Raw genomic sequence first — 21,550 nt, forward strand, 5'->3', positions numbered from 1 at the left:
TGATTGTTTCCTGACCATGGCTTCAACCAGTGACCTTGAAGTTGAGCTAGTACCCTTGGGATCGAGTTGAGAATCTAGGTACTACGAGGATACTTTATCTACTGCACCACCTCCTAGGGTAAGACATTTTGTGAGAAAGAGAGAGACAGAGACATAAAGTAAGGGAGAGAGATGAGAAACATCAACTCACAGTTGTGTCACTTTAGTTGTTCATTGCTTGCTTCTCATATGTGCCTTGACTAGCGGGCCCCGGCTGAGGCAGTGACCCCTTGCTTAAGCCAGTGAACATGGGATCATATCGATGATCCTTCCACTCAGACCAGCAACCTCGCGCTCAAACTGATGAGCCTGTGCTCAATCCAGATGAGCTTATGCTTAAGCTGATGACCTCGGGGTTTTGAACCTAGAACCTAAGTGTCCCAGGCCAACACTGTTATCCGTTGTGCCACCACCAGTCAGGCCAAAGATTTTTTTAGGGGAAAAAAATGGTCAAAGGGGAAAGATACAGGTTACACTGTGAAGTTGTATGTAAAACTTACCTCTAGAAAATGGAGTTTCTAGCATCTGTGGGCTCACTGCCTTGTACATACTGATAGCCTGACAGAATACAGTCATTTGTAAATGTAGGTTGAGTTCACCTAATAAGTTTTTAATTATATTATTAACCAAAATTTGCCTATTTTACATTAACAATTGGATTTGTCAGGATTTCATGTTCTGAAGCTGAATTGTATTTGGAAAGATTGTATTATACCAGAGTGGGAGCATTGTGAAGAAAGAGAATAGTGCAAGAAATCAGCCGTTGTTTCTGTCCTTTTGTGTAGGTTTTTGTTTTTTTAGCAAGAGAGGCAGAGACAGAGAGAGAGAAAGACAGGAAGGGAGAGTGATTAAAACATCAATTCTTTGTTGCAGCACTTTAGTTTTTTATTGATTGCTTTCTCATATGTGCCTTGATGGGGGAGGGGCTCCAGTTGAGCCAGTGACCCCTTGCTCAAGCCAACTTCTTTTGCGCTCAAGCCAGTGACCATGGAGCCATGTCTCTGATCTTATGCTCAAGCAGTGACCCTGCCTTCAAGCTGGTGAGCTCCCACTCAAGTCAGATGAGCCGACATAAGCCGGCAGCCTCGGGGTTTCGAACCTGAGTCCTCTGCATCTCAGGCCGACTCTCTGTTTACCCCGCCACCTCCTGGTCAGGCTTGTTTAAGTTTTATATAAATATTTTATGTACTTTTATTTTGGTCCTTTGGATTCATTTCAGCTTTAGCATTTCTGCTAACATGGGAATAGGGCCCTATAGTTTATTGTTGTTGTTTTTTTAAGTCAGAGTAGGGGAGATACACAGACTCCTGCGTGTGCCCTGACAGGGAGCTACCCAGCAACCCCTGACATGCATAGCATTGTCTTTGGCCAATGCTCGGAGGAACTAGGCTATCTCAGCATCTGGGTCCAACGCTTGAACCAGTTGAGCCACTAGCTGCAGGGGGGAGGGGGAGGAAGAGAAGGGGTTGAGGGAGGGAAAGAGAAACAGATGGTCACTTCTCATGTGTGCCCTGACTGGGGATCAAACCCAGTATGTCTGCATGCTGAGCTGATGCTCTATCCACTGAACCAACAGGCCAGGGCCACCCTATAGTATTTTAAAGTAGTTTTGAAATCAGATATTACAAGATAGCATGAATGCCATTTATTGAGCCATGATTGACTATAGTTTAGATTTTCGGTCTTAACATTTAATGATGTTTATCCTCTATCCATCTCACCTTACCACTACCCTTCACCCTCAGGGAAAGCTTTAGGAAAATCAACAGTGGTACCTGTTCCATATGAGAAGATGCTACGAGATCAGTCAGCTGTGGTAGTGCAGGGGCTTCCAGAAGGAGTTGCCTTTAAACACCCTGAGAACTATGATCTTGCAACACTGAAATGGATTTTGGAGAACAAAGCAGGGATTTCATTTATCATTAAGAGGTAAGTACTTTTCTGCCTTGTCCACCAACAGTTTATGCATGTAAAACTGAATATTCAGCTTATTGAATATATTTTAAAAATTCATGCTTACTATAGAAGTCATTTAAATTTGTGCTTTATAGTAATTTTGGTTTATATATTCATACACAGTTTTTTTGTTTTGTTTTGTTTTAATGCAGACCTTTCCTAGAGCCAAAGAAACACCCAGGTAAGTGGTTGCATTGCTTACATGATAGCTGGATTGGTGCCTAAGTCTGTTTTGCCAAATTTAATACATTATAATGATTTCTCTTTTACTTTCTTTGAGAATATGATGTAAGACATTTTGGAATGAGGTATTATATTTATATAAATATATAAACCAATGAGCATTCTTTAAACTGAAAAAGTAGATTTGTGTTTAGTTCTGCTCCTGCCCTTTTTTTTGTTTTGTTTGTTTGTTTGTTAAGGTTAGAGGAGGGGAGATAGGCAGACTCCTTGCATGTGCCCTGACCAGGATCCAGTTGGCAAACTTTGTCTGGGGCCAATGCTTGAGTACTGAGTATTTTCAGTGCCTGAGGCCAATGTGCTCCAACAGAACTATCCTCAGTGCTCAGGGCCATGGTTTAACCCAGGGGTAGTCAACCTGGTCCCTACCACCCACTAGTGGGCGTTCCAGCTTTCATGGTGGGCGATAGTGGAGCAACCAAAGTATAAATAAAAAGATAGATTTAACTATAGTAAGTTGTTTTAAAAGATTTATTCTGCCAAACTTAGGGAAATTTGACATAAAGTACTTGGTAAGTAATTATTATTATATGCTTTAAATTGCGGTAACTCTGCTTTATAAATTTTATAAAGTTACTTCCCTACTTTATAAATTACCATTACTGTGGAACCAGTGGGCGGTTAGAAAATTTTACTACTAACAGAGATACAAAAGTGGGAGGTAGGTATAAAAAGGTTGACTACCCCTGGTTTAACCAATTGAGCCACTGGCTGTGGGAGGGAAGAAGGGGAGAGGAGGGATGAGGAGGAGAAGCATATGGTTGCTTCTCCTGTTTGCCCTGACTGGAAATTGAACCCAGAACATCCATACAGTAAGCCAACACTCTATCCACTGAGCCATCGGCCAGGGCCACTGCTACTTGCTTTATGATATGTAGTCAAGGTTTTATCTTTGTAATATGTAAGATTATATACTAGCTTTGCCCTCATTTCTTAGGATTATGAGTATGATTTACCTAATGTTTATTGAACAGGCATGGAATTATTAGGTACAAGATTGGGTGAGGAAGGCTACACAACTCTGTATAAGCATTAAAGCTTTTAAGTGCTGGTAGTCTAATGGAAGAAATAAAAAGTTCATATAGTCACCATACTAAGAAGATAAAGTGTACACTGCAAGAATGGTTAGAGAAAGTACTGTGGAAATTTGTTGGAGAAAGGATTCTTTTATAGCTCAGGAAGGCTTTCATGAGGGAGAGGAAATTTCTGCCCTTGAGCAAATGAGTTCAACAGGTTTTCTTTTGGGAAGTAGAGCCATTCCATTTGAAGGTAAGAAGACTGGTACTCTTTGGAGTCAGGTTTATTTGAGACTTTTTTTTTTTAATTTTTTTAAATTTTATTTTATTTTTCAGAGACAGAGAGTCAGAGAGAGGGATAGACAGGGACAGACAGACAGGAATGGAGAGATGAGAGCATCAATCATTAGTTTTTCGTTGCACATTGTGACACCTTAGTTGTTCATTGATTGCTTTCTCATATGTGCCTTGACCGGGGGGCCTTCAGCAGATGGAGTAACCCCTTGCTTGAGCCAGTGACTTTGGGTCCAAGCTGGTGAGCTTTTGCTCAAAGCAGATGAGCCCATGCTCAAGCTGGCGACTTCAGGGTCTCGAACCTGGGTCCTCAGTATCCCAATCCGACGCTCTATCCACTGTGCCACCGCCTGGTCAGGCTATTTGAGGCTTTTGAAAGTAAATGACCATTTTCATTGGCAGCCTCTTAACCAGTGAAAGTATGAAAGGATAATAATGTATACATACCCAAACATATTTTGTTTTGTTTTAAATAACCTTTATTTTGTTCTCACCATAATGAAAAGATTAATTTTTTAGAAGCTTTATTTACATACACTTGATATACCATAATTTTTAGTGTATATAATTTACTGATTTTTGAAAAACATACAATTAAAATATTTAAAAACAGTTTTGGCCCTGGCCAGTTTCTTCAGTGGGTAGAGCATTGGCCTGGTGTATGGACGTCCTGAGTTTGAACCCCAGTCAGGGCACACATGAGAAGTGACCATCTCCTTCTCTTCCCTTCCCTTTCCCCATTCTCTCTCTCCTCCCCTCTTGCAGCCAGTGGCTCAGTTGGTTTGAGCGTAGGCCTCAGGTGCTGAGGATGGCTGAGTTGGTCCAAGTGGCTGGTCAGGAGGATAGCTCAGTTGATTGAGCATTGGCCCAAATGGAGGTTGCCAGGTGGGTCCTAGTTGGGGCACATGCAGGAATCTCTTTTGATCTCACCTAAAAAGAATACAGTTTTACAGCCATTGCCACAATCTAATTTTAGAATATTTTTATCAACCATCTGTTATTTCGTGAATGTTATATAAATGAATTATGTGATATGTATCCTTTTGAAGTTAGCTATTTTTTCTTTTTTAAGATTTTTTTCTTTACTGATTGATTTTTAGAAAGGAGAGAGAAAGAGAGAGAGAGAAAGGGGGTGGGGAAGAGCAGGAAGCATCAACTCGTAGTTCTTGCTTCCTATATGAGCCTTGACCGGGTAAGCCCAGGGCCTTGAATGCCATGGTGATCTCAGAATTCCAGGTTGAATGCTTTATCTACTACTGTGCTACCATAGGTCAGGCAAAAATAGCTTTTTTTACTCAGATTAATTAATTTGAGGCTTATCCAGGTTGTTGGGTATATCAATAGTTTTTTTCTTTTTATTTCTGAATGTTAAATATTCTGTTGTATGAATATACCACCCATTTATCTATTTATCAGTTGATAGACATTTAGATTGTTCCTACTTGTCTATTAATAATACAATGAATATAATTATACAAGTTTATATCTGGATGTATACTTGGATTTCTCTTGGATATATAGTTCTCACAAAAATTAGGGATATTTCAAAATGAATATGAAGATAAAAAATGAAGCATTTGATTTTTTTTTTTATTAAACAAGAACATCAGAAAAGCAAAAGACAAGTCAAAGAAAGCTGTTTGATTATGCAAATGAGATGGAAAACCAACTTTTATTGGTGAAAATGTACTATAAAAAAGGCTGAAAGTATTGGAGTATCTGCACGTTCCCTGATCCCCTAATATTTGTGTGAGCTCTGTGTGTATCCTCCTGACCCGCCACTTGGAACACACACACACACACACACACACACACACACACACCTCTAGGAGTGGAAATGCTGGGTCATAGTGTAATTTTTTATTTAAGATACTGCCAAACTATTTTCCTACATGGCTGGTCCATTATATGTTCTTAATACATTGCTGGAGAGTTCAAGTGTCTCCACATCCCTTTGTTTTTTACCATTTTGATTTTGTAAAATGGTATTTCATTGTGGTTTTGGTTTATGTATCCCTTATTATTAAAGTTGAGTATTTTTTCATGTTCTTATTGCTTATTCATGTAATATTCTTTTGAGAAATGTCTATTCAGATTCTTTCCCCAAGTTATCAGTGTGTCTTTATTATTGAGTTGTAAGAATTCTTACATTTTCTTTCTATAAATATTTTCTGTAGTTCTGCAAGTTGCCTTTTCACTTGCTTGATAATGTTATTAGGAACAAAAGTACTTCATTTTTATTAAGTTCATTCTATTTTTTCATTGCTTGTGCTTTTGATATCACTATCTAAGAAACTTGCCTAACCCAGGTCATAAAGATTTATGTTTTCTTCTATTAAATTTTAAGGTTTAGTTCTCACATTCAGATATACATTTTTTTAATTTATTTATTTTAGCGAGATAGTGCGCGTGCGCAACAACAGACAGGGACAGACAGACAGGAAGAGAGAGAGATGAGAAACTTCAACTCATATTGCAGCAGCTTAATTGTTCATTGATTGCTTTTTCATATGTGCCTTGATGAAGGGGTCTGCAGTTGAGTCAGTGGCCCCTTGCTCAAGCCAGTGACCATGGGGTCATGTCTCTGATCCCACGCTCAAGCCGGGTGAGCCTGCACTAAAGCTGCCCACTTTGGGGCTTTGACCTGTGTCCTTAGTGTCCTAGGCCAACTCTATCTACTGCACCACAACCTGGTCAGGCTCAGGTGTACTTTAGATTTTGAGTTGATTTTGGTATATAGTAGTACATGGTAAGGGTCTAAATTCATATACCAGTTGTGCCAGCACAATTTGTTGAAAAGACTGTATTTTCCTCCAGAATTGCTTTGGCATCTTTGTTAAAAAGTTAGTTGACCCTGTCTATTTCTGAGCTTTCTATAAGGTGAGTCATATTGTGTGTGAATCAAGACAGTTTACTTCTTTGTGACCTGAATGCTTTTTATTTCATAATTATGTTGTTTGGGCTAGAACAAACAATACAGAATTTCACCTTATCCTCGATATTAGCTGGCAGGCATTCAGGATTTCACCATTATGATGTAGCTGTTGTTCTTTTGTGTATGTCCTCTTTAGACTGAGAAAAAGATTTCTATGTCACATTTAAATTAAAATTGAGATTTTTTTTTCTGATCAGTATTATTTTCCTTAAAGTTTTCTAGATTTTTAGTCTTCCATTTTGTGTGTATGTGTGTAAAATCTTTTATTCTAGAAACTTGTTTTGAAACGTTGGGGCCTTGCATTAATTAATGAGTATTTCTGTAGCGTGTTTTATAATGAGGGTGGTCCAAATGGATGGGTTTGTATGACTTGGTTTCTTTGCCATACTGATTCTCAAAGTATATAATTGAAAAGTTGCAATTGTAATGGGATTATATTTTCTACTTTAAAATTTTTTAACAGCTTTATTGAGATATAATTTCCATCCAATAAATTATACACTTTTTAAAGTGCAGAATTTGATAAGTTTTGAAACTGTGAAACCATCACTACAATCAAGATAGTAAACACATCCTTCACCCCAAATTTTCCTCATACCGCTTGGTAATTCCTTCCTCTGTTTCTTCCAGCCCCTGTCCCCAGGCAACCACTGATTTTGGTGTCACTCTAGATTTTTAAAATATAAATGGAGTCAAATAATATGTACCTTTTTTGTTTGAATTTTTGAGACTTATCCATGTTTCATGTATCAGTAGTTTTTTGTTTGTTTGTTTCTGAGGGGTGCATTGATTCATGACAGTTTGTTTACTCATTCACTTGTCCATAAAAATTTGGGTTCCAATTACTTAGCTATTATAAAGAAAGTGCTATGAATATTTGAGTGCCAGTCTTCGTGTGGGTATATATATTCATCCTCTTCAGGAAATACATAATGTTAGATCATAAGGTGGTTATACATTTGACCTCTTAAAGAAACTGCCAGACTTTATTTTACATGATTGTTCCATTCCCACTAGCAGTATATGAGAGTTGTTCAACATCTTCATCAGCATTTGGTGGGGTCAGTCTTTTTCTTCTCTCCTTTCCTCCCTACCTATCTTCCTCCCTACTTCTCTCTTCCTCTCATTGCCCTACCTCCCTCTTTCCCCTCCTCTTTCTCCCTCTTTGTGTTTCCCTCCTCCCTCCGTCTTCCTTTGCAAACATAAAATTCACAATGTTAAAGTGTACAATTTACTGGGTTTTAGTATATTTACAAGATGTACAAGTATCACTGCTATATAATTCCAAAACATTTTTATCATCCTAAAAAGAAACCTTGTATCTGTCAGCAGTCCTGTTTTTCAGTTCCTAAGAACCAGACCTACTCTTTTTTTTTTTTAATTTTATTTATTCATTTTAGAGAGGAGAGAGAAAGGGGGAGAGAAAGATAGAGAGGGAAAGAGAGAGGAGAGAGAGACAGAGAGAGAAGGTAAGGAGGAGCTGGAAGCATCAACTCCCATATGTGCCTTGACCAGGCAAGCCCAGGGTTTCGAACCGGTGACCTCAGCATTTCCAGGTCAACGCTCTATCCACTGCGCCACCACAGATCGGGCCAGACCTACTCTTAATAGAAACCTTGATAGTTTATACATTAGTGAAATCTTACTCCACATTGCTAGGTGTATTGCTGTTTTTGTTTCACTGATAAAAATAAGAGCTTTTTCATTAAAGCAGTGGTTCTCAAACTTTTTGAAGTCGGAGCGCATTTAAAATCCTATAAATAATTGTAGGCGCACTATATACAAATTTCTGAGAAATATGTTATAATAAGTCAAATATTAAAGAAAAAATATAAAGTCCAACCATGCTTTTATGGTAATTAAATAAAATAAATACAACAAAATTAAATTTATTCTGACATTAAAAAACATTTTTTTTTTTGTATTTTTCTGAAGCTGGAAACGGGGAGAGACAGTCAGACAGACTCCTGCATGCACCCGACCAGGATCCACCCGGCACGCCCACCAGGGGCGATGCTCTGCCCACCAGGGGGTGATGCTCTGCCCCTCTGGGGCGTCGCTCTGCCGCGACCAGAGCCACTCTAGCGCCTGGGGCAGAGGCCAAGGAGCCATCCCCAGCGCCCCGGGCCATCCTTGCTCCAGTGGAGCCTTGGCTGCGGGAGGGGAAGAGAGAGACAGAGAGGAAGGAGGTGGGGTGGGGGTGGAGAAGCAAATGGACGCTTCTCCTATGTGCCATGGGCGGGAATCGAACCCGGGTCCCCCCGCACGCCAGGCCGACACTCTACCGCTGAGCCAACCGGCCAGGGCCAGAAAACATTTTTGTTACATTTTTTAGTTATACTTTTTAGAATTTGTAAAAAGGGTTAAAAAATTTAAAAAACACAAAACAGTTATCTTTATATATATATAGATATATTCTTAGTAAGATTTAGTAATTTTAGCAGGTCTCAGTGCGAATGTGTTAAGTTTTTTCATTCTTGTGTTTATGAGAAACATGAGCCTGACGTGTCCTAGCAATTTCTTCAATGTTTGGGCATATATTTGAAAGGTAAACTCTCATTTCCTTGTCAATACATTGAATTTTTTTCTTTTTATTCTTGTGTTGAGGGTAGAAAATCCTAATTCACATAAATAGGGCGTTGAAAATTGTAGTAAAATGTTCAAAGCTTTTTTAGATATTGCCACATATTCTTTTATAGAAATCCAAAAGGCTTCAAGAGACAATTCCTTATGTTTAATCATCAATCCGAAACCCGCATCATACATATCATCTTAACTCTACACCAAACAAAGGATAGAAGAAACTTGCCTCCAGTCTTTCCAGGGAACATAGAGGGTAGTGTAAACAATCCAGCACCACAGCTTAACTACCTTTTGCAACCTAATCAGGCAAGTGAGGTGGGGGGTTAGGCAGACTGTCAGCTTCCAGACATTTTCCCACACCTCTGTCCCCCAAAAATCTAAACTCCAAAAACCCTGTTGGTTTTTTGGTCCCCAACATGCACATATTTCTCTGGAATACCATAGGGCACACCTGGAAATCTTCTAGGGTGCACCAGTGCACCCTGGCACAGACTTTGAAAAACACTGCATTAAAGGGAGGGGATGAAAACTTAGGTAATTGTCATCCCTAATTATCTTCCTTAAGGAGAGCAAAGGACACTTTTATAAACTAATGCAAAACTCATTCTAGTATGATTCAGAACTGTGAACTCCCCCTCTCCCAGTTCATTCTATATCTAGGATCTTTGGAAATAGCAGTTATATTTGAATGATGGAAAAACTTAAATCTAATTTTTTTGTACATATAGGTGGTCGTGTGATGGTGACAGATGCTGAAAGGTCAATGCTATCTTCAGGAAGGTAAAACATTTCATTAAATAAATTTTTATGCTTCATCATGTTTTAGTTTTTTTAAATTTATTGAAGTATTAGAATATTAAAATGGCCTATGTCAGGCATCTTAAAGTTGAATATGCAATTAAATCATTTGGGATTCTGTTAAAATGCAGTTTTTGACAGTAGTTCTTGGGTGAAACTGATATGATCACATTAGAGATAGGAAGCCCTTATAGTATCAATAGAATGGAATTTGAAAGTTAATTTTCTACTGTATATTATTTTATTAATACTGCCCCCCAAATGGTTGATTAGAATTATAATACTAAATTCAGTTAAAAAGCCATATTTATGCAAGAAATAAATACGTAAATTTTAAAGTTGAGTTAGTTTTACATTAAGCTTGGTCAGGTGAGTGATTTTATACTGATATCCAATGCATTTGAATTCTGTATAAGTGTCCTTCACCAATAAATAGCTTCATCAGAGTTTTTTTTTCATTTCAGTGGCCCCATCAAAGTGAAAACTGAACCCACAGAAGATTCTGGTACGTACTAGTGCTTTTAGAATCAATTATGAAATTTAGGTAAGGAAACCCTTAATTTAGTAGGTTATATTTTGACTCATTAGTAACAGTTTTGATGAGAAGTGGATAGGCAAATTTATTTTAGTGTTGACATTATTGTTAATGTTAGCATTACAATATCATACCTCAGAAAATTATTTGATGGCCCTGGCCAGCCTGCTCAGTGGTTAGAGTGTTGGCCCAGTGTATGGACGTCCAGATTTGATTATTGGTCAGGGCACATGAGAAGAGACTATCTGCTTTTCCACACTTCTCTCTCCCACTTCTCTCCCTCTTCACCTCTCTCAGTCAGTGGTTCCTAATGGTTGGAGTGTTGGCCTTGGGCACTGAGGATAGCTCAGTTGGTTAGAGTTATGTCAGCCTCAGGCACTAAAAATAGCTTGGTATTTGAGCATTGGCCACAGGCAGGGTTGCTGGGTGGATCCTGGTTGGGGCACTTGTGGGAGTCTGTCTCACTATCTTTCCTCCTCTCACTTAAAAAAAGAAGATTTGCTAGCCATGTTTAGGTTGCTCAGTGGATAAAGCATCCTCCTGGTGTATTGTGGTTGTGAGTTAGGGCACGTATGAGAAGCAGTGAGTGCACCACTGAAAATGGAAAGCCTAAGTGGAACAATGAAGTTGATGCTTCTGCTCTTTCTCTGTCTTTATCCCTTCCCCCCCCTTCCTCCCTCTGTCTCTCAAATCAGTGGAAAATTTTTTTTTTAAAGTTTACTTGATAAATGGTAGCTAGAAGTTTTCTTCTAATTACACATTTGTAGACATAATTTATTAATATTTTTTTCCAATTATACAGGAATAATAGTGTAAAGTGTTAGCTCGTTCTACAGTGATTTTACAAGAATCAATATAATTCTTTCCTTTTCCTTTTTGCACACTCCCGTTTTTTTTACTTTCTAAGGAAACTTTATAACTAAGCTTTTTTGCCATTTGATTCCTTATTTCTAAGTGTCAGGTTTATAATGTTATTTCATAAGGGTTTTTTTGAACAGTTTTATTGAGATATAATTTATATGCCACAGAATTTATCTGCCTTACATTTGTAATTCAATGATGTTAATAAAATATACAGAGATTTGCAATTGTCACCATAATCTAATGTTAGAACATTTCGTCACCCTAAATAGAAACCTGGTTCCCATTTTCAGTCACTTTCTGTACCCACCACTAATTGGGTTTTATAGACATTTAATACAAATGGAATAAAAAAAATACATAATGCTTCATATTTTGCTTCTTTTATTCTGTATGATGTTTTGAGGTTCATCTTTAAAATTGTTGTAGTGTGTTTAAGTAGTTCATACTTCAATGCTATTCCATTGTGTGGATATATGATACCTTCTCTTTATCCATGTACCATTATTTCCATTTTCTGGTTGTTTTGAATACCAATGCTGTCAACATCCACATATGTGTCTTTGTGTGGAAATACGTCTTCCTTTCTCTTGGGTAGGTACGTAGGAGTGAATTGCTATTTCCACAGTAATTCTGTGCTTAACTTGAGCTGTTGAGAAAGTTCTCCCAAGTGGCCACACCATTTTATGTTCTTAGCAGCAGTGTATGAGGGTTTCAGTTTCTCCTTTCTCTGTCAGCACTTGTTATTGTCTGCCTTTTTTTTATTATAGCTGTCCTAGAGTGTTGCTTTTCTTTATTTTTATTTTTGCTTTTAAATAGACATTGTATTTTTTGAGCAGTTTCAGTTTCTTGGCAAAATTGGATAGAAAGTACAGAATGCTCCCATGTATTTTCTGCCTCCTCTACTGTTAGCATCCCACATCAGAGTGGTGTATTTGGTCACATTGAAGAACTTGCCTTGACACATCACGATCACCTGAAGTCCACAGTTTACATTATGGTTCAGTCTTGTACATTCTGTGAATTTTGACAAATATATAATGGCATGTATCCAATATATAAAGATGCTGAACATTTTTTAATGTGCTCATTAGTCATTCATGTATCATCTTTTGATGAAACATCTGTGTTTTGCCCATTTTTAAATTGGGTTGTTTGTCTTTTTGCTTTTTTTTTTTTTTTTAGTTATATGAGTTCTTAATATGTTCTAGAAGTGTATTCTCAGAAATAAGGTTTTACAAATATATTTTTCTAGTCTGGCTTTTTTCCCCTCGGTTTTTAATAGGTTTTTTTTAAAGTCTAAAATGTTTTAAATTTTGATGCAAGTCTGTTAACCCCTCCCCCCCCCCCCTTTTTTTAAGCTTTTGGTTTTACACTTATATTTTCTTCTTGAGTTTTACAGTTTAGGTCTAAGATTCACTTAATTTTTGTGGATGTGGTAAAATAAGGGTCTAAATTAACCATTTTGCATGTGGATATACTATTATCCTAGCACATTGAAAAGAAAGTCTTTCTTCATTGGATTGTCTTAGCACCTTTGTCAGTTGGCCAAATTTACTTTTTCTATTCCCCTGAACGCTAATGCTTGCTTTTATGCCAATACCACGTTGTATTTTATGTAGTGTTAAATGTTGGATAGGTTGCCTGTTATCATATGGAAAATGAGGATATCATTATTACACTATTTACTTTTACTACTTTTTTTCTTTTCTAGTATTCTTTTTTACATGAACGAAGAGGAGGTAGTATGGCAGTCTCTCACATGTGTGCCCCAACTGGGATCCATCTAGCAACCCCATCAGTTGAGCTCGAGCTCATCCAGCTTGAGCATGGGCTCACCAGCTTTTTATTAGAAAATCTCTTAATTCACTCTTATGTTATTGAACTAATTGGAAATAATGTATGATGTGGGTAGTTGGTGAAATGGCAGCAGAAATTTTAATATGGTAGGTTGGGCTACTCGTGCCCCGACTGGGATCCACCTTGCAACCCCGATGCTTGAGTACTGAGCTATTTTTAGCACCTGAGGCTGATACGCTCCAACAGAACTATCCTTAGCACCTGGGGCCATGCTCAAACCAATTGATCCAGGTTGTGGGAGAGGAAGAGAGAGAAATGAGGGAGAGGGAGGGTAGAAGAAGCAGATGGTCACTTTTCCTTTGTGCCCTGACTGGTAATCAAACCTGGGACATCCACACAGCAGGCTCATGGCTCTATCCACTGAGCCACTTGCCAGGGCCTCCTTTTCTACTTTTGCTATATATGTAGTTTAAATGATTTTTACTTTTCATGCTCTTTCAGATCTGAATGTGATCTGGGAATTTTACCTAATGTTTGCTTTCTTACCATGTTCCATTTCTAGGGCGCAAGTGTTTTTTTTTATTTATTTAAAGAGAGCATAGGTTTTCCTGACTTGATTACAATTTTATTGTTAAAATTCTTACTTTTTTTTATAACAGAGAGAGAGTCAGAGAGAGGCACAGATAGGGATGGACAGACAGGAAGGAGAGAGATGAGAAACATCAATTCTTTGTTGCAGCACAATTGCTTTCTCATATGTGCCTTGACTGGGGGGCTACAACAGAGCGAGTGACCCCTTGCTCAAGCCAGTGACTTTTGGGCTCAAGCTGGTGAGCCCATGCTCAAGCTGGATGAGTTCGTGCTCAAGCCAGCGACCTCAGGGTCTTGAACCTGGGTCTTCTATATCCCAGTCCGATGCTCTATCCGCCTGGTCAGGCTATTGTTACAATTTTTGTTGTCCTGGTCCTATGAAAAAACTCAGAATGAAAGCAGCTTTGTTTTTTAAAAATAATATATAATTTTTAAAGATTATCGTATATATTTTATAATTAGCGTCTGGGGTTGGTAAAGGTAAATGGATATTTACAGTATTTTTTGATTAAAGGAATATTTAAACTATGTAACTTGAGCATAGGTTATTAGTGGGATCCAAAAATTACGTTGTGAAAAGTACACTTTTATATCATTGCAAAATAATGATGTATCCAGTTTGACCTTTGGCAGAAGATGGGAGCCAGTTGATAATTGTATTATATCTGAATTCATCCTGTTGAGAGCCTGTCATTGTGGGGCTTTTACTGTTTTCTGAAATTAGTTAAAAAATTAACTTAGATGAAGTGAATTTTAGATTCAGGATTCATCAAGGAATAGAAGGATAGTTTTTATTAGAAAAAATCTCTTAATTCACTCTTATGTTATTGAACAAATTAGAAATAATATATGATGTGGGTAGTTGATGAAATGGCAGCAGAAATTTTAATATGGTAGGTTGGGCTATTATCTGTAATTGCCAACCTGTCATTATGTTTAATAGTAAACTACTAGAAGCACTCCTCATAAGATAAGCACATTTTACCAGTTTTCCTACCAGTATTTTAGATGTACAAACCAGTACAAATATGAGGTGTAAGTAATTAGAAAGTGGAAGGCACCATTAACTTTTACAGCTGATACTATGTTTATAGAACACAAGGAGAATCAACTAGACTACTATTGAAAACAAAACATTTATAACCTGATTTTTACTTCAATAAGTTAAAATTGCAGATATAATAAAAGTTTAGACTAAAAGTACATGAAAAAATATTTAATAATCCTTTGTCTGCTTTCTAGCAATAAATCTGACTACTGAAAAAGCTAAAAATTTAGTATGGCAAAATCAGCTAAAGTGTGTCAAAGAACATGTAAGACCAGGGGATGGTTATTTGTAAGACAGATGACAAGGGATTGTTTTATTTGACTTAAAAGAGCTAATCCAAAATATAAATGACCAAAGATTCAAGAAAGAAGGGAGGCCCTGGCTGACTAGCTTAGTTGGTTAGAACATTGTCCTGATATGCCTAGGTGACAGGTTCGCCCAGGTCAGGACACATACAAGAATCAACCAGTGAATATATAAATAAGTGAAACAACAAATCTATCTTCCTCTCTCTCTAAAATCAATAAATAAAAAGAAGAAAAATATTCTGTCTAGTTAAAGAAATAGAGATTAAAATCCAAGGAAAGATAGTTTGTACCTAGCAGTTGGGCAAAGAAATAAATTCTGCTCATATGCACTCTCAGTAAATGAGATGAAGTAAACAGCAGGTTTAGAATTTTTTTCTTCCTACAGGGACAGAGAGAGAGTCAGAGAGAGGGACAGATAGGGACAGACAGGAACGGAGAGAGATGAGAAGCATTAGTCATTAGTTTTTCATTGCAACACCTTAGTTGTTCATTGATTGCTTTTTCATATGTGACTTGACCGTGGGCCTTCAGCAGACCTTGCTTGAGCCAGAGACCTTGGTCCAAGCTGGTGAACTTTTTGCTCAAGCCAGATGAGCTTGTGCTCAAGCTGGCGACCTCGGGGTCTCGAACCTGGGTCCTCCGCATCCCAGTCCAACGCTCTATCCACTGCGCCACTGCCTGGTCAGGCTTAGAAATTCTTGATAATGTATATAAATTGTTGACTATCTAATGGATGATATCTTGACATTTTTAGCGTTTTAAGATACACATGTTTTTTGATCTATTGCTGCCTTTCAAAAATGGCAATTAACCTACAGCTCCATCAATGGAATTCCTTGTTCCCATTAAACATAGTAAGATAAGCCCTGACCTGTGGTGGCGCAGTGGGTAAAGCGTCGACCTAGAAATGCTGAGGTCGCTGGTTCGAAACCCTGGGCTTGCCTGGTCAAGGCACATATGGGAGTTGATGCTTCCAGCTCCTTCCCCCCCCTTCTCTCTCTCTCTCTCTCTCTCTCTGTCTCTCTCTCCTCTCTCTCTCTCTCCTCTCTAAAATGAATAAATTAAAAAAAAACATAGTAAGATAAGTCTGTATCTACTGATAAGTATCTATATGTAAGACAGACTACTAGTTACTTGGAGAAAAGCTGTATGTGAAAGAGATGAATAATGTTATAACAAATTAAAATTTTTTAATATGTTTTTTATTGCTTTTAGAGAGAGAGGAAGTGAGATAAGGATGAGTGAGAGAGAAAAACATCATTTTGTTGTTCTACCCACTCATGTATTTTATTCATTGGCTAATTCTTGTATGTGCCGTGACTGGAGATCAAACCCACAACCTTGGTGTATCGGGACAAGGTTCTTACCAACCGAATGATTCAGCCAAATTTTTAAATTATTGCAAACTGATTGAAAACCTGCATATGTAGTGTTAGGATCTTTTCCATGTACTATTTGACAGTAAGTTGCCAAAATGACATCCAAACTATCTTTCCTTTAACTACTTTAGTGTTTATAAACAATACGGTTACCAAAAGAAGGAAAATAAGTTACTCTTATTTTATTCTCAGACCCTTTTCAAATTTTGCCAATTTCTTTTCTTTAATGGCTTTAAACTAGAATATTTTCTTAGTCTGTTCCCTGCCTCCCTCCCTCCCTCCCTGCCTTCCTTCCAACTCCTACATGCACTCTAACCAGGATCCACCTGGCAACCCCTGTCTTGGGCTGGTGCTTGTATCAATCAGGCTATTTTTAGCACCTGAGGTTAACATGATGGGACCAACTGAGCCATCCTCAGCACCCTGGCCAATGCTCAAACCAGTTGAGCCACTGGCTGTGGGAGGAGGACAGAGAGAGAGAAGGGAGAGAGGGAGGAGGAGAAAAGCAGATGATTGTTTCTCCTGTGTGCCTTGACCGGGAATTAAACCTGGTACGTCCATATGACACACTGATGCTCTATTCACTGAGCAAACCAGCCAGGGCCTTCTTAGTCTTTCCTATGAAATTGATACTTATGAAAAATTACCTTGTAATTAGATTCACATAATGCATTTTTTGCAAAAACAATCACAGAAATCATCTGTGTTTTTGTGTCTGTTTGTGTGACAGAGACAGAGAGAAGGACAGATAGGGACAGAAAGACAGGAAGGGAGAGAGATGAGAAGCATCAATTCTTCGTTGCGGCTCCTTAGTCTCCTTAGTTGTTCATCGATTGCTTTCTCATATGTGCCTGGACTGGGGGGGGGGCTACAGCAGAACGAGTGACCCCCTTGCTCAAGCCAGTGACCTTGGGTTCAAGCCAGCGACCATGAAGTCATGTCTATGATCCTGCGCTCCAGCCGGATGAGCCTGCGCTTAAGCCGGATGTGCCCGTGCTCAAGCCAGAGACCTAGGGGTTTTGAACCTGGGTCATCCACGTCCCAGTCCGACGCTCTATCCACTGTGCCACCGCCTGGTCAATCTATCTGTGTTCTTTAATACCATCAGGTGGTAATTAATTTCTATTAGTTCTTTTACTGATGAGATCTTATTTATGTGATCAAAGTTTTTCTAGGCTTTTTCACTGTTAATCTACACTTCTTTGTTATATATTTATGTGAGTTTCTCTGAGACAGTGTAAACACTTATCATTTCTTATCAAACTTTCAATTAAAATTAATCATCTGTATCAGAGTATACCGGTGTAGTTTTTTTTATTTTTTATTCAGCATTACCACCCTTTTTTTTTTTCCAAATAGTCCATGCTTCTTTGGCCTTTGTGAGCCACTTCAGGATGTCCTCTGTCCTTTCCTAGTCCTTAAGTCTTTTGAAAATATCACCATCAGCCCTGGCCGGTTGGCTCAGCGATAGAGCGTCGGCCTAGCGTGCGGAGGACCCGGGTTTGATTCCCGGCCAGGGCACACAGGAGAAGCGCCCATTTGCTTCTCCACCCCTCCGCCGCGGGAGCAAAGATGGCCCGGGCGCTGGGGATGGCTCTGTGGCCTCTGCCCCAGGCGCTAGAGTGGCTCTGGTCGCAACATGGCGACGCCCAGGATGGGCAGAGCATCGCCCCCTGGTGGGCAGAGCGTCGCCCCTGGTGGGCGTGCTGGGTGGATCCCGGTCGGGCGCATGCGGGAGTCTGACTGTCTCTCCCTGTTTCCAGCTTCAGAAAAATGAAAAAATAAAAAAATAAAACATAATTCGGACTTAAATTTAAAAAAAAAAAGAAAATATCACCATCATTTGTATAGAACTTTTTATTTTTACTTTCTTGCAAAACAAGGTGGTCCAGGTTCATCTTACTCTTTCTCTAATTTATCCCTAGAATTATCTCTTCCACTAAGAAATGCTGGTTTCTTTTTGAGGAATGTGGTATTAAGAAATCAGTATCTTGGTGCAAAGTATGCTATTACAATTGTGATGTCACTGCTTCTAAGTGGACAAGACAAAGCTAGAGAATCTGTGTGGGGTGTGTTTCTGTACACATACATACATCTATATTTTTTTTGTGCCTGTATCTTCAGTTCCTTTCTTAATACCTCAAGCTTTTTCACTTCCTATTCTCTATAATTCCATTATGTCACAGTGAGAATTATGACAACCAAATATTCTCAGTATATTTATTTCATTAAACCCATATCACACTCTCCTTACCTAGCTTACCCTCTGAGTCTTCTTATTAGGGTCTCACCACTCATGCTTGCCCCCTCAGTTTCTGAAACCCCTCACTTGGTTTTCCCTGCTGCTGCCTGAAGTAAATATTCTCTACCACCCTTCTCCAGGCCATGGGACCTCCCTGGTGCAGCTGCCTACCTTGCTCTGCGCCATCTAATGTCAATTTGGAATGAATTGTTAAGAGAAAAGGGAAGGGCTGTGTTAACTCTATGTGTGAATGAGAACTTCTGTATATATTATAGATTCTAGTTTCTTGGGAGATCTGCCAAGAAAGGTAATGTTGAATTGTCCTTTCTGGGAAAAAGTACTGGAATCTATTACACTTTATTCAAATTTTTTTTCTTTTTTTAAAATTTTTTTAAATTTTTTGTGGCAGAGACAGAGTCAGAGAGAGGGACAGATAGGGACAGACAGACAGGAAGGGAGAGAGATGAGAAACATCAATTCTTCATTGCGGCTCCTTAGTTGTTCATTGATTAATTTCTCATATGTGCCTTAACCATGGGCCTTCAGCAGACCGAGTGACCCCTTGCTCGAGCCAGTGACCCTGGGTTCAAGCTGGTGAGCTTCGCTCAGAGCGGATGAGCCTGTGCTCAAGCTGGTGGGCAACCTCGGGTCTCGAAACTGGGTCCTCCGCATCCCAGTTCAACACTTTATCCACTGTGCCACCGCCTGGTCAGGCTGTTTCCTTTTTTTTTTTAATGCCACAGGAAATGTTAATTTTCTGTTTGAATTTTAGTTGATTGTATCAAAATCATCATTTTGCATATTTTCTCTTCTTTATTTATATATTTATCTCTTCCATAATTTTCATTAAAAAATAAATGTGCTGAATTAAGAAAAATTATTTTATTGACTTCTTTAATCATTTTATGGATATAATAATATGCCTTATCATCATAGAGGTTTCTTTTTTTCTGCTTTACACTTTGTATCTTTTTTTTTTTCTGAAGTGAGAAGTGGGGGGAGGCAGAGAGACAGACTCCCCGCATGTGCCCGACCAGGATCCACCCGGAATGCCCACCAGGGGGCGATGCTCTGCCCATCTGGGGTGTTGCTCTGTTGCAACTCCATCCATTCTAGTGCCTGAGGCGGAGGCCATGGATCCATCCTCAGCAAACTTTGCTCTAATCGAGCCTCGGCTGCAGGAGGGGAAGAAAAAGATAGAAAGGAAAGGAGAAAGAGTGGAGAAGCAGATGGGCACTTCTGTGTGCCCTGGCCAGGAATTGAACCTGGGACATCCACACGCCAGACCAACGCTCTACCACTGAGCCAACCGGCAGGGCTACACTTTATATCTTTACATTCTTAATTTATCCTGTAATATTTTTGAATATTTACATTTTAATTTATTTTTTTATATTTCTTGGACATAACAGTCATGGTCCAGTCAGAAGAAAAAAGCTATACCAGTTATTTGGGGAAAATTTAATGTTAAGATTAACTAGTTATAGTTAATAACTTTGTAACAGAAAGGAGTATACTAAGATGTCATGATATGTAAGTAACAACTCAGTGAATTGGCTGCTACTCCTAAAGCTTTTATTCTGACTTCTGAAGTGGGAGATTATTTGGATGGTACTGGTATCTGAGGGGACATGCTGAAACTGGTTCTGGTAGTGTTGGAAAAATTTTAAAGTGGGTGCAACAATGGAAAGGGTCTGCTTTCACTAGGCTGAAATAGTATACCAAGCGGTGAGTGACTAATTAGAGCAGCATATACAGACAAGAAGCCAAAAGGAAGGCACTAGCTCTCCTCTCCTCAAATAAATCTCCCTGCTCTGTCTTCTGTGGTAGAAACTCACAAGGAGTCAGTTTTCTAGTTATCATTCATATATAGCTCATGACTAAATCATGTCTCCCAGAGATAAGAACAATGATTGTTGGAACATATATATCATTTTGGGGAGAGGGCATAATGAACTATTTTATAAAATGAAAAGTGACCTAGCATACTTTTATCCTTTCAAAGTCTTAAAATATGTGTATATTACACTGCATTTTTAGGAGGGCAGAAGAGATTTCCCTGTACCATTTAATTGAATGCCCTGAGGTATAAGTATATAGTTTTACTTGCTTTTACAGGTATTTCCTTGGAAATGGCAGCTGTGACAGTAAAGGAAGAATCTGAAGATCCTGATTACTATCAATATAACATTCAAGGTAATACTATCTAATACAGTTTTTCTTTCTAAAAGTTATTAGTGGTGAAAATTTTAATTTATGAATTGCTTGAGTTTTTGATATACTTTTTATTGTTTCATGATTGGTATGTGTATTTGTAACTTATCACTAGAATAAAATAGGTTTAAAAAAATGAAACAATACAATAAACTTCAACAATTGCAGGGGAAATGTAAGATAACCATTAAGATTCTTAAAGGGACATGCAAAAGTGACACAATTTAGAATTTAATTCCAGTTTCTAATGTTATTTGCAAGATATGAATATTTTGAAACTTTAATAGTTCTATTTGTGCAACAAAAATAACTAAATATTGTCATTATCTTAAAAATCTATAAAAGATAAGACATGAGTAAATTTTAGCTGTTTTTTATTTTGGTACATAACTTTTTGCTTGATTATGAGGAAGGAATTAAATATTATTTTCTAGTGCAGTTTGCATTTATGCATTAATAGATTTTAGTTTAGAATGTTTTCTAGATTTAATAGTAAGTTTAAATTTTGTAGATGCATAAAATACATCAAAACATTTAAAAGTAAAATCTGTTTTTTTGTATATGCCTGTCAAACCATCTTCACTGCAATCAAGATAATGAAATGTCCATAACCTCCAATTTCCCTCTGTCCCTTTGTTATTCACTGTCATCCCCAACCAACCATTCATCTGTTTTCTATCATTTTAGATTAGTTTCTAATTTTAGAAATTT

The 21,550-nt window shown here is 38.2% G+C and overlaps 1 protein-coding gene across 13 annotated transcripts in view; it reads left to right on the forward strand.

The window, feature by feature from the left end:
- The window catches only part of GTF2I (general transcription factor IIi), a 135,797-nt gene that overhangs the window by 50,737 nt on the left and 63,510 nt on the right, over positions 1–21,550 (forward strand). For all 13 annotated transcript variants that reach the window (XM_066274598.1, XM_066274603.1, XM_066274596.1 and 10 more), the window contains 5 exons: positions 1,785–1,968; positions 2,148–2,176; positions 9,792–9,843; positions 10,326–10,366; positions 20,744–20,821. In XM_066274598.1, the coding sequence (XP_066130695.1) occupies positions 1,785–1,968; positions 2,148–2,176; positions 9,792–9,843; positions 10,326–10,366; positions 20,744–20,821 (384 nt within the window). The remainder of the gene's footprint in view (positions 1–1,784; positions 1,969–2,147; positions 2,177–9,791; positions 9,844–10,325; positions 10,367–20,743; positions 20,822–21,550) is intronic.

This window comes from Saccopteryx bilineata, chromosome 4 (assembly GCF_036850765.1).
Source record: "Saccopteryx bilineata isolate mSacBil1 chromosome 4, mSacBil1_pri_phased_curated, whole genome shotgun sequence".
NCBI classification, from domain to species: domain Eukaryota; kingdom Metazoa; phylum Chordata; class Mammalia; order Chiroptera; family Emballonuridae; genus Saccopteryx; species Saccopteryx bilineata.